The sequence below is a fragment of the Monodelphis domestica genome, chromosome 3 (assembly GCF_027887165.1).
Source record: "Monodelphis domestica isolate mMonDom1 chromosome 3, mMonDom1.pri, whole genome shotgun sequence".
Classification (NCBI taxonomy): Eukaryota; Metazoa; Chordata; class Mammalia; order Didelphimorphia; family Didelphidae; genus Monodelphis; species Monodelphis domestica.
Genome location: NC_077229.1, coordinates 199,864,703 through 199,878,312, shown reverse-complemented (window position 1 = coordinate 199,878,312; position 13,610 = coordinate 199,864,703). Strand labels below are relative to the sequence as shown.

The following is a 13,610-nucleotide window of genomic DNA, read 5'->3' as shown; positions in this document are numbered from 1 at the left end:
TCATTAATAAACCTCTTAAAATATAATATTTTATTATTTGAGATTTAATTTAAATTTTTACATTGATGGCAACCACAAAGGGATGAGAAAAAACTCTCAATTTTTTAAAGATAGCTTAGATAAATTTTTAAGCAACATTTCTCCTGCCAGGACTTTTTGCCCATCCCACTCACCCACCCACCCTTGAAAGCTCTGAGAGAACTCCAAACTCTCTTTGGAGCTGCTACCTTTTTCTTTCCCTACTTTTTTGCCTGGTTGCCCTCCCTATGGGTCTGTCTGTTTTCAGTTTGAGGACTTTTGCCCATCTGCTTGAGACTGTGTTCGTGTTCCTCTTTCCTTGATCCTGCCTGCTCCTACTCCTCATCTTCTTGGTCTTGATTGCTTATCCTCCTGCTCTGACCCCAGCCCCAGATTTCTGGCCCCCACTTCTGACTGCTATTGTTGGTCCTGCTGGGCTGCTGGTAGCTGCCACTGTATCTTCAAAACTCACAAACTTGGAGCAGATCTCTGGGCAACTGGTAAAAACTGGGGTGTGTTTTCTTTAGGCAACGATTGGCCTCTTGACTCCCTCTCCACATGGTTGGAGAAACTAGCATTTTACCTCAGGGGGAAGGGGAAGGAAGTTAGGCTTCCAAATAGGAAGTAAATTACAAGCATGGCATACTCTATGAAAGAGCAGTACCTTGCCAATTTCAAACAGCTTCTACCACTCATGAGGTACTTATCTTTTCACTTATCTTGCCTGAGATTCAGGGGAGAAATTCATCTCCCTACAACCCTTTGCCATTTGGGCCTGCCCAGTCTCTAAGATTCATACAGTTTGAGATTACTCAACCCTATGTTCTCCCTTGCTATGGGAAATACCACAGTTCCAACATAAAGAATTTGAATAGATAGAGAAAGGAATTTTAAAGAGACTGATGGTGAAAATTTTAAACCTTTTCAGACTCAATTGTTTCATGAAAATCTCTGTATTTTATTGTATTTTGCTGATTGTTTTCTTTAAGATTTAATTTTGTTGTTTTCAGTTTAAATATGAATGTATTCAATACAATTTTGTTACACTGAATCAGTTTAATCTACTGTGTTTTAACTATTAGATATTTTCTGTTACTTTTCCCCTATAACTACTGAAAATATTGTAAAATATTGTAAAAGCCCATGAAACAGCTTTTTTTTTTCCATTTTGCATTTGTTAATTGTCACATAGATGATGGATGGACTCAACCTGGCTAACAACCTTTGAAAAATTTAATGAGCTAAATATCTCAAATTGATTTTAAGGGGTCTTTAGACATGAGTTTTAGATATTTTTCAACATCTTTGACTGATGATTTTGCCTACCTTTAAGTTATTTGTAACAAGAGGTAAAGGGTCCATTTTAGTAACTGAAGAGAATTATACTCCCCACCTCCTGCATTTGTAGAAATGTGAATGGATGGGTCATAATAGACTCATACCAAAGGAGCTGGGAAATTAATCCCAGGGCATGGTACCCCTGGATGACTCCCAAGAGGGAGGGTGTATGGGGTGCTCAGGGATGTATGGGGTGCTCAGGGAGGTATAGAGGGCTTGTTGTGCCCTCCTAGGGCAGCTCTCCAGCCTCTGACCCCCACCTGACACCCAGCTCTCACTTGTGGCTCCCAGTAGCTGCTAGCATGTGGCAGCGGCCACACCCTGGGCAACGGCTTCGACAGGCTGGCTAAACCTTGTGAGGGTAGCCAGTGGGTCATCGACCCCTGGTAAACCAGGGCTTTGCTCACCCAGCATGTGAAGACTGCTTCGGCAGAACAGGTGGAAGAAACCAATAAGAAGGTTCAGCGGCTGAGATGGTGACACAGCAAAGCACTGTGGAGTGCTTAGGGCGTGTTGGAGCACAAAAGACAACACGGCCACCCAATGCAACTGAGGAAGTCTCCAGGTGTAACGACTTTTCGTACCACTGGACCCAGGCTTCCAACGCCAAGAGAGTGGGACTGTCTCTGTGGATCGACTTTTCCACTTAAATCTCTTTCACGCACAAGTATCTTTGTGCACACTCATCTATCCTAACCCCGTCCACCCTCAAGATCTGTAGTGACGGGGGAGTGGCGATGCAACAGGTGGAGATGACCATTGGCAGTTGTAGTCATGATCCTGCATGTAGGCGGCCCATGGACCAGTGGTCGCTCAGCCCTGTAGGGCATCAGGGAAGTTCGGCAGCATCCTGGGCGACTGAGCAGCCCTCTCTAGGATAGCACTGCTCACCCTAATCAAGGGAGGGGACTAGAAAAGGTGTCCCAAACATTGCCTGCCCTACAAACACCCGGTCAGCACACCATGGCTGGTGGGTCATCCCTTTAAGTGGTCGAAATCAAAGAAACAAAATACAAAGAAACTCCTACTAGGAGCATGGAACATCAGAACATTACTTGACAGAGAGAATACCCCAAGACCTGAGAGAAGAACAGCTCTAATTGGTAAAGAACTGGTGCGATATAACATCGACATCGCAGCATTAAATGAAACACGCTTACCAGAAGAGGGATCACAGTCATCAGTGCATATGTCCCAACACTGACCAGCACAGAGGAGACCATCGAGCAGTTCTACTCTGACCTGAATGCTGTCCTGCACTCAGTGCCCACAAATGACAAGCTGATACTACTGGGAAACTTCAACGCCCGCGTTGGCCAGGACCATGAAAGATGGAAAGGAGTGCTCTGCAAACATGGTGTGGGCAAAATGAACAACAACGGCCTACTGCTACTCAGCAAATGCTCAGAGTTCGAACTCACCATCACGAACACTGTGTTCAGAATGGTGAACAAATATAAAACAACGTGGATGCACCCACGATCAAAACAGTGGCATCTCATTGACTACATCATTCTATGCTGGCGAGACATACAGGATGTAAAGATCACCAGAACCATGAGAGGAGCTGAATGCTGGACAGACCACCGATTGGTTAGAGTGACTCTTCAAATGCGCATTGCGCCTCGCCATCCAAAAAGCGCCCAGACAGTTCGCGCATTTTACAAGGTGAGTCATCTTAAGAGATCCATTGTATTTGCAAACATTCCAGTCCTGCCTGGACGACAAGCTGTCTGCCAAGGGGCCACTCACTGGAAGCTCAACTGAGAAATGGAACCAGTTCAGAGATGCAATGAAGGAAACATCAAAGGCAGTCCTACACCCCAAACAACGCAACCACCAGGACTGGTTCGACGAGAACAACACTGATATTGAAGACCTATTTAGCAAAAAGAATAAAGCCTTTATGGAGTGGCAAAATAACCCAAACTCTGCTCCTAAAAAGGACAGATTCAAGTCTCTCCAAGCCACGGCGCAGCATGAGATCAGGAAGATGAAAGACCGATGGTGGGGAAAAAAAGGCAGAAGAAATCCAGCCTTTTGCTGATACGAAAAACTACAAAGAATTTTTCAGTGCCCTCAAGACTGTCTATGGGCCATTAAAACCCACGACCACTCCCTTGCTATCCTCTGATGGTGACACTCTCATAAAAGATAAAAAAGGCATCAGCAACAGGTGGAAAGAACACTTCAGTCAGCTTCTCAACTGACACTCTTTAGTCGATCAAAGCGCCCTTGACCAGATCCCCCAACACCGCACCATTGAACAACTTGATGTCCCTCCTTCAATAGAGGAAGTCCAAAAAACCATTAAACAAATGAGTGCAGGCAAGGCACCCGGTAAAGATGGGATCCCAACCGAGGTGTACAAGGCCTTAAATGGAAAGGCACTCCAGGCATTCCACATAGTGCTGACCAGCATATGGGAAGAGGAAGACATGCCCCCAGAACTCAGAGATGCCTCCATCATAGCTCTACATAAGAACAAAGGCTCACGAGCAGCCTGTGACAACTACAGAGGCATCTCACTACTCTCCACTGCTGGAAAGATCCTCGCCTGTTTTATACTCAACAGACTCCTGTCATCTGTTTCAGAGCAGAACCTGCCTGAATCACAATGTGGCTTCTGGCCAGATCGCAGCACCATCGACATGGTCTTCACGGTGAGGCAAATGCAGGAAAAATGTCTTGAGCAGATCCTGAGTCTCTACATTGTCTTCATAGACCTGACAAAGGTGTTCGACACAGTGAACAGGGACGCATTGTGGGTGATCCTCAGCAAGCTCGGTTGCCCAGCAAAATTCATCAAACTGATCCAGCTTTTTCATGTCGACATGACAGGGGAAGTCCTATCTGGTGGAGAGACTTCTGATCGCTTCAATATCTCCAATGGCGTGAAACAAGGCTGTGTCCTCGCTCCGGTACTATTCAACCTATACTTCACCCAAGTATTACGACATGCTGTGATGGATCTAGACCTGGGCATCTATATCAAATACTGGCTGGATGGCTCACTATTTGACCTTCGTTGCCTGACTGCAAAAACAAAGACAACAGAGAGACTCATCCTAGAAGCTCTCTTTGCAGACGACTGTGCTCTCATGGCCCATCAAGAAAATCATCTTCAAACCATTGTGGATAGGTTCTCCACCGCAACAAAACTGTTTGGCCTGACTATCAGCCTCAGCAAAACAGAGGTGCTGTTCCAATCTGCACCAGGGAGGCCAACTAATCAGCCGTGTGTTACAATCGACAGCACCCAGCTTTCTAACGTCAACACTTTCAAGTACCTGGGCAGCACCATCGCCAATGACGGGTCCCTAGACCATGAGATCAATGCCAGGATCCAAAAGGCCAGCCAGGCACTCGGGTGGCTGCGCTGCAAAGTCCTCCAACACAGTGGTTTAAGTACTGCAGTGAAGCTCAAAGTGTATAACGCAGTGGTCCTCAGCTCGCTCCTGTAAGGTTGCGAGACATGGACACTGTACCGGAAGCATATGAAGCAGTTGGAGCAATTCCACCAATGCTCCCTCCGGTCAATCATGAGGATCTGATGGCAGGACCAAATCACCAATCAGGAAGTCCTTGACAGAGCCAACTCCACCAGCATCGAAGTAATGGTCCTCAAAACCCAGCTACGATGGTCTGGACATGTCATCCGTATGGACCTACAGCGAATACCAAGACAGGTATTCTATGGTGAACTGTCAGCTGGACTCAGGAAACAAGGTCGACCAAAGAAAAGATTAAAGGATCAGCTAACGTCAAACTTGAAGTGGGCTGGCATTATACCAAAGCAACTAGAACTCGTTGCCTCTGTCAGAAGCAGCTGGCGAACCCACATTAACCATGCCACCGCCACCTTTGAAGATGAGCGACGTCAACGTCTTGCTGCTTCATGTGAACGCCGACATCAGGCCACAACCGCACCTCCTGTAACAACTGGCGTCCAATTCCCCATGTGCCACAAACTTTGAGCCTCAGTCTTTGGACTTCAAAGCCACATGAGGTTACATCAATAGATTATAATGCACAAAGACAATAGTCATTCTCGGTCATCAAGAGACTACCACTACTTTAGATTTTTTTCAACATCTCTGACTGATGATTTTGCCGACCTCTAAGTTATTTGTAACAAGAGGTAAAGGGTCCATTTTAGTAGCTGAAGAGAATTGTACTCCCCACCTCCTGCATTTATAAAAATGTGAATGGATGGGTCATAATATAGACTCATACCAAAGGAGCTGGGAAATTAATCCCAGGGCATGGTACCCCTGGATGACTCCCAAGAGGGAGCATCTCTCATTTGTAACTCTTCTGCTTATTCTACCCTTCCACCAGAATGATCTAGATTCTTAGTGACATTTCTTTTAGACTCAACATCAACAGTACAGAGGTTTGTTTTTTTCTAGACTCCTCTGCCACATTTCTGTAATGGCAGTAGTAGATTTTTAAATATATCTCAGCCAAGGTTGAAACATTATTACACCTGAAAAACTTGTGATAAGTACCCATTAGTTTTAAATGTCACACGGAAGACTCATGTGAATCCTAATGGTAGTGGGTTTGTTTACTATTGTCATTAAATTGGCTATTTGGGGGGGGGATTTTGATACTATTTGGATGTGCATTATTTGTTGTACTACTTACTATTCTTTATAAATACTGTTAGTGGATTATGGCCAATTTGAAAAGGAAATGGATTTCATTTTTGGGTGAGAAACCTTTCCCTAGCTGACACAGTGTGTCAATGATTGTAAGATATATATTTTTATTTTATTTTTAAAAATTAATTAATTTTTAAATTTTATTTAGTCAATTTAGAATATTTTTCCTTGGTTACCAGAATTATATTCTTTCCCTCCCCCCCAACACTTCCCCCCCTCCCAATAGCCGACGTACAATTCCACTGGGTTTTTACATGTGTGTGTCCTTGATCAAAATCTATTTCCATATTGTTATGTTTGCACTATGGTGATCATTTAGAGTCTGTATCCCCAATCATATTCCCATCAACCCATGTGATCAAGCAGTTGTTTTTCTTCTATGTTTCTGTTCCCACAGTTTTTCTTCTGAATGTGGATAGTGTTCTTTCTCATAAATACCTCCTAATTGTTCTGGATCATTGCATTACTACTAGTAGAGAAGTCCTTTACATTCAATTGTACCATAGTGTATCAGTCTCTGTGTACAATGTTCTCCTGGTTCTGCTCCTTTCACTCTGCATCACTTCCTGGAGGTCATTTCAGTTCACATGGAATTCCTCCAGTTCATTATTCCTTTGAACACAATAGTATTCCATCACCAACATATACCACAATTTGTTCAGCCATTCCCCAATTGGAGAGCATCCCCTTATTTTCCAATTATTTGCCACCACAAACAGCAGTGGCAAAAATTGTTTTTGCTTGCGTGTGCAATATGTTATTTCAGTTTTTTTTTATTTTTCTCTCCTTTTTGTATTTGAAGCACATGCCACCAATATTGAGAAGATTTTCTTTAACTTTTTGATTTTGCAGTAATATAAGTTTAAATACATTTGCCCTAATTTCAATACATACCCAAAAAGCTTTAGACTATAAAAATGATGTCACTGATTGTTTAAAAATATTATGGGATTTTGCTTAATGATTCTGTCTGAATCATTACCAGGAGAAGAGAATACAAAAGAGCCATTATACAGTGACAAGATGCACAAGGTCAATGAGACCAATCAATCCCAATGGGGTTGATGAAAATCTGTGCCATGGAGCACAAGGTTAAAAAGGACCAAACCAATCCAGGTAGGATTGATGAACTTCTAAGCCAATACGAAAGGATTTGAACCTGGTGTGAGACTCAAGATTGCGGCTCTTGACATACGTTAATACGTGGGACACCTTGTACTACCCTCTTTGTGAAATACTTAGACAAGTACTGAATGGCTATGATCCTGACTCCCCCTATCCCTGAGAGTAAAGGTAAAATCAGACCAGGGAATGACACTTCCCTATCACAAAAATCTAATCCTTTTTTCTCTGGCAGCTTCCTGTAGTCTTGACTGCAAATGGGTAAGTGAAATATTACTGCATTTTGTCCTACAGACTTATGGGACAGATATCATTTTAATTGGGCCCTGATTCAAGGGCCTGTTATAGATTTATTTTCCTTTACTTAGAATTTTTGCACATAAGATTTTGATAGTCTATATTTCATTCAGAAATTATCTTTTCTGGAGGGCAATTTGGAACTATGCCCAAAGGGCGACAAAAGAATATCTACCCTTTGACCCAGCCATAGCACTGCTGGGTCTGTACCCCAAAGAGATAATGGACAAAAAGACTTGTACAAAAATATTCATAGCTGCGCTCTTTGTGGTGACCAAAAACTGGAAAACGAGGGGATGCCCATCAATTGGGGAATGGCTGAACAAACTGTGGTATATGTTGGTGATGGAATACTATTGTGCTAAAAGGAATAATAAAGTGGAGAAGTTCCATGGAGACTGGAACAACCTCCAGGAAGTGATGCAGAGCGAGAGGAGCAGAACCAGGAGAACATTGTACACAGAGACTAATACACTGTGGTATAATCGAACATAATGGACTTCTCCATAAATGGTGGTGTAATGTCCCTGAACAATTTGCAGGGATCCAGGAGAAAAAAAACACCATTCATAAGCAAAGGATAAACTATGGGAGTGGAAACACCGAGGAAAAGCAACTGCCTGAATACAGCGGTTGAGGGGACATGACAGAGGAGAGACTCTAAATGAACACTCTAATGCAAATACTATCAACAAAGCAATGGGTTCAAATCAAGAAAACATCTAATGCCCAGTGGACTTATGCGTCGGCTATGGGGGGTGGGGGGGAGGAAAAGAAAATGATCTATGTCTTTAACGAATAATGCTTGGAAATGATCAAATAAAATATATTAAAAAAAAAAGAAATTATCTTTTCTCTTTTATTTGGATTTTTAAAATATATTTTTATTTCCCTTGCCAATTGATTCATATGCCTCATAACTCAGCCATGCATTCCTAAGTGATGTCTGAGTTTTTTAACACTCTCCTCAGGGGGAATGTATAATTATTCTAAAGTGCAAAGTTTAAATTTTTTTTGAGAATAGTTTTAGGATAAGAAACATGCTACCTCTCCAAATCCAGAAAGTGAACTGTTTGGAGAAAGCACCATGAAAATGCCTCTACAGACCGACCACACACTACACCAAAAGATTCAGAGTGAACTTTGGGATGTGGTGATTTGAACTGTGTGGGGTTGAATGCATTTGTTTTGTATGTATACTCTTATGCCAAAGGGGACTGCCCCCTAACTGGCTTTTTGTCCATGCGCCTAGAAATTATTGGTTTTGTTCTTTTCCCTTTTATCCCCAAATTACTGTAATTTAAAAGTTGATTATATTTAATGATCAAATTGGGGAGACTGACCTCCCCAAAAAAATTGATCATCAGGGGGGAATGTATATTTGAAAACCTGTTACCCTAAAAAAGAACCACATTTCCCAGGAGCCCATGGACTGTCATTAAGTACTTCCTGTAGACAAGGAATAGTCCTGATCTCTCTCTTTGGCATGATGACATCGAGCTTGGTGGTGGCGGCAAGCTAAGCACAAGAATTTTAAATGGGTTGATCAGCCATGGGCTTGTGGTCTTTATTTTGTATCCTCTTTATTCCTTGATTTCTAATGATCATTAATAAATTAAAATATATTTTTATTATTTGAAATTAATTTTAATTTTTATAATAGGAAAAGGTTAAAGGGAATCAATATTAGATTAAAATTAATAGCTTTCAGTTCTTATTTTCTATAAAGTTTATTAATAATCACTTGAAATAGAAAATTTTGGTAGATAAGCTTAGATTTAAAGTCTCTTTCATGGATAGCTCATCCTATAGGATCCTCCATCCTTCTCTCCTCTGCCTGATCTGGGAATTAGAGTGGCAAAAAACCCCAGGTGGGCTCCACCCATACCCTGTTATTTATGTTCGTGGATGCAAAGCTGGCATGTAAAAAATGGAATGAGCTGGGTCAGCATTCCAGGAGGGGGAGGGGATGAAATTCCCTCTGCACATCAGGACCCTAATGCTAATCCCACTAACTAAAATCCCCCCAGATCTAAATGTCTCCTCACAGGGTGTCTTCAAAATGTTGTTGGACTACTCTAATCTTTCTTCACTCACTAAATTTCCCAGTCCCTGCACTAGCTAATTCTGCATTAAATGTCCCTTAGTATTTAAGGTAATGGTCTGTGGTAAGCTTAGCAGGGCCCAGGAAAGGTCTCAGATCCAAAAAGACCTAGAACTAGTCTTATAATCACTGCCGACAGTTGGTTCAGGATCACCAAGTTCTTCTCCAAGGAAATAGAGCAGGCAGGATAGGAATCAGGATTGAGCTCTCAGGATAAGCAGCCACACTCCCCAGATATATCCAGAGAGATAGACCACCAGACCCAATAGTCCCTGAGTAACAGCTTAACCCTTCCTTCAGAATTCCAGAATCTTTTCCTTGTTAACCTCATGCCTCTGCCCTCTGCAAACCCTACCAAAATTATCTCTTCCTTATAACAAAAGGAAACCAATTATATTGAAACAGAATTCTCTTTTTTTTTTCATGGACCCAAGTTAATAACTTTTATTCTAAGACTTTAAACAACTTACATGGTGGTAACTTTACTTTTTATTTATGAATAGGAGAAACGGGGCCTTCGAGAAGTGAGAGTTCTTGAGAATTTGAAGAATGTGATCCAGGAGACAAATGAACAGATCCTTCCTAAATGTAGAGATACAATGCATGACCACTTGAGTCAGGCTCTCCAGAAATGTAAGGCTACAATTATTGTCTTTTAAAGTAATATTTGAGGAATGTAATACTAACATTTACAGCCTGGTGTTTTCTCTTTTGGGTCTATGTGCTTTCCTTCCAGTTCTGTTTCAAAAGAGGAAAGACTTTTATTAAGGGTAAAGTATAGGGAAATTATGTTACAAAGAGGTAGGCACTAGGTGGTGAATATTATGATGTTGTTATCAGTATGAATGGAATTGCATTATTAAATAGTATCAGGTTGCAGAGAAGATGTTTGTTGGACTACTAGATTTTGTGCATTTTTCAAAAAACATTTTTCTTAGGTCTCAGTTTTTTCCAATACACAAAAATGTTAAGAAGTTTGTTTGTTTGTTTTGTTTTGCTTTTTTGATCAAGGAGAGAATAAAGCGAGTTAAGTCATTTATTTTGTTTCCTTTTTTGAATGAAAAGATTAATTAATAATAATGGAGAAAACCCCTAAGTTCATATTACAGAAGCAAATTAGAATTATAATGTCTCTATTCATAAGTCAGAACATTGACTGTTGAAGATGAATCAAAATAAATATTATCAATGTACAAGGAAGGATTATTAAAGGATTCTCTTCATTTGTCTATTTTTTTAACCTGTCCTAAAACAGGGTAGCAAAAGAATAAAGTCTCACTAGAAACTTTAGAATTTTTTCTTGGTTGAGATTAGAGTCTCTTTTTTAGTTGATGAGATATTTCATTCCTAGTTTGATAACTCATTTGCTCTGTGTATTTTCTGGTATATGCTATCTGTATAACTTCTTTGATTTCTATTTACTCTGTGTTTGTAAAAATGAATTTATTCTCTCTTCACTGATTGTGATGGTCATTTGGGTAACTAGTTGTTTGTTGGAAGAAGTTGGGTTGCCCATAACCTTTAAGAGATAGCAATTAGAGAAATTAGCATTTTTGTTGCTTTTCAATTTAAAAATTTCATTGTTATCAACAATATTTAGGAAGTGAGTTTGGGGCAGAAAATACCCAGAGTGAATGAGCTTTCCACTGGAAGTGAGATACCTCAATTTAAACAATAAATAGACTCTAGTCTTACACAAAGAACTTGTCCCCATATTTCTACCTTCCAAAATTTATGTGCCTCTCTCCACATGTCTGGAATTGGTCAATCAACCAGTCAGTGAGCATTAAATATCTACTATGTGTCTGGCACTGCGCTAAGCACCAGGAATACAAAAAGAGGCAAAAAACAGTCCTTGCCCTCAAGGAACTTACAGTCTAATGGGGGGGGGGGACAATATGCAAATGAATATACATATAAAGCAAGCTATGTACAATATAAGTAGAAAATAATAACAGAGGGAAGGCACTGAAATTGAGTGAGTGGATGATGAAAGCTTCCTGTAGAAGGTGAGATTTTAGTTGAGACTTTAAGGAAATGAAGGAGGTCAGTAGGCAAAGTATTTCAGGCATGGGAGTTAAAGAAAATGACCAAAGTCAAGCAATGAAGTGTCTGTGGAACAGCCAAGTAGCCCAGCATGATTGGGTAGAAGAGTATGCAGCAGGGAGTAAGATGTAAGAAAAGTGGAAAAGTAGGAGTTTAGATGCCAATAAAGTATTTTTTATTTGATCTTAGAGGCAATAAGAAGCCATTGGATTATATTGAGTGGTGTAATAGATGATATTTGGAGGTATATTTGATGGATACTAGATAACTAATGAATCAGGTAGTGTTAGGATTATGGATAAGGGAAACACAAGAGGAAAAAACCCAAAAAATCTACTTTATTGTTTTGGAAGGGAAAGGAATAAGAGGCTTAGGGATTTATTATGCTTATTCTTATGTAAAAAACTAATTATGCTAACTAGGTTATTAAACTAATACTTAACCAAGTTCCCAAATCTTACTCAGCAGGGGTTCAAAAAAATAGTTAGAGCCAGGATCTGTTGTTAGATGTCCAAACAAGTCCTGATGTCCAAGTGAGACTGAATGCTGCCAGCAGCTAGATATGGGAACCCTTCCTTAGTTGAACATCGGGAAAATCCTCTTCAGATCCCTCTTCAGACCTTCCTCTTGACTTCCTCAGGAGACCAGAAGAAAAATACCTTGGGGCAAGATGGAGTCTTCTCAGATTCTCCAGCTCAGGCTCCCATGTGACCCTTGGTCACATGCCACTGTCAATCATACCTAAGTTTGCACTTTCCAGTTCTTGCACAGTTTTGCAAATTACAAACCTTTCCATCCTTTATCGCAGTAGGTATCTTCTTTTTGCCTAACCTCCTCCCTTTTGTACCTCCCTCTTCAGAAGCCTTTCAGCCTCCCCCTTGCCCCTTCAGTCTCCTTCAAGTCACTCAGTGTGAGCTATGAGGTTTCAATGAAATAGTTCTTAATCTTCTCTGTCACACAAGGGGTTTATTTGGGGAAGACAGGACAAGGGTGGAGGATGGAGGTAAAAGGGGTGGAATATCCCTATTCTCTACAGTGAGTGTTAGGTTGGAGGATATTGAGAGAAATGGCAATTCAGTCACTAGCATAAAACAGAGCCAGTCAGACAGATATATGATGACTATTGTCCTTTTCTATCTTCAAAATCAGCCAGACCACCTCCAGCTTGATTATCCCAAGTCCCAGAGATAAAACGAGCTTCTTCCTTCACATCAGCCAGAAAGCCCATAGCCCAAATCCAGTCAAACAGTTGGCTCTTGCCTCCAACTGTTTCCCAGTCACATTCCAAATGGAATCTTCATTTGACTGACAGATGATAAATCTCCTGCTTCTTGTCTTGCTGCATTTTCTTGTAATTTCTCTTCTCCACATTCCTCCCTTTTTGTCTTTTTTTTAAATGCACCCTGCATTTTTTATTGATACTTACCTTTTAGATATATTTTGTTATATATCTACCTAATTCTTAACCCTGCACTATATCAAATATTCCTTTACCCTCCCAAAATAACAAATCCTAATCTTATTTTAGCTATTCTGTCTGTCTAGTTCTATGCTAAGTTTGGGTAAGAAAAATGGTTTAGGTAATAGGGATTTACATGAACATGGTTTTCATACAATAACAAATCATGTAACAATTTTAAACAATTTCAACAGTATTTTTGAATATATAACTGTCTTGTCTCCTATTGTCTATAATTCAAGTAAGCAAAATTTTTCCATTACTAACAATTGCTAACCTACAATCATAATGCAATCTAACTTCTATACTTAAGTAGTTTTATGTCTGTCCCTTCTTCCCTGAGACAAATTCTCTAAGCTGTCCCTATAGTTTAGTTATTAGAACATTAATACATTATTCTAATATAGTTAGTTTGTTAGTACATTAGTATTTACATGTGTACATAAGTTGTACCTATGCAGATTTACATATGTACATCCATATACATTGTTCTTGATTTCTGTGCAAACTCAGAGAAATATCTTTATCTGTTTGAATTTTCCACAGAAATTTATATATC

The 13,610-nt window shown here is 40.4% G+C and overlaps 1 protein-coding gene across 1 annotated transcript in view; it reads left to right on the top strand.

Moving 5' to 3' along the window:
• BLOC1S5 (biogenesis of lysosomal organelles complex 1 subunit 5) overlaps positions 1-13,610 on the top strand; it is a 92,020-nt gene that overhangs the window by 23,867 nt on the left and 54,543 nt on the right. The window contains exon 3 of the mRNA XM_001367745.4: positions 10,050-10,179. Coding sequence (XP_001367782.1) covers positions 10,050-10,179 — 130 coding nt within the window. The remainder of the gene's footprint in view (positions 1-10,049; positions 10,180-13,610) is intronic.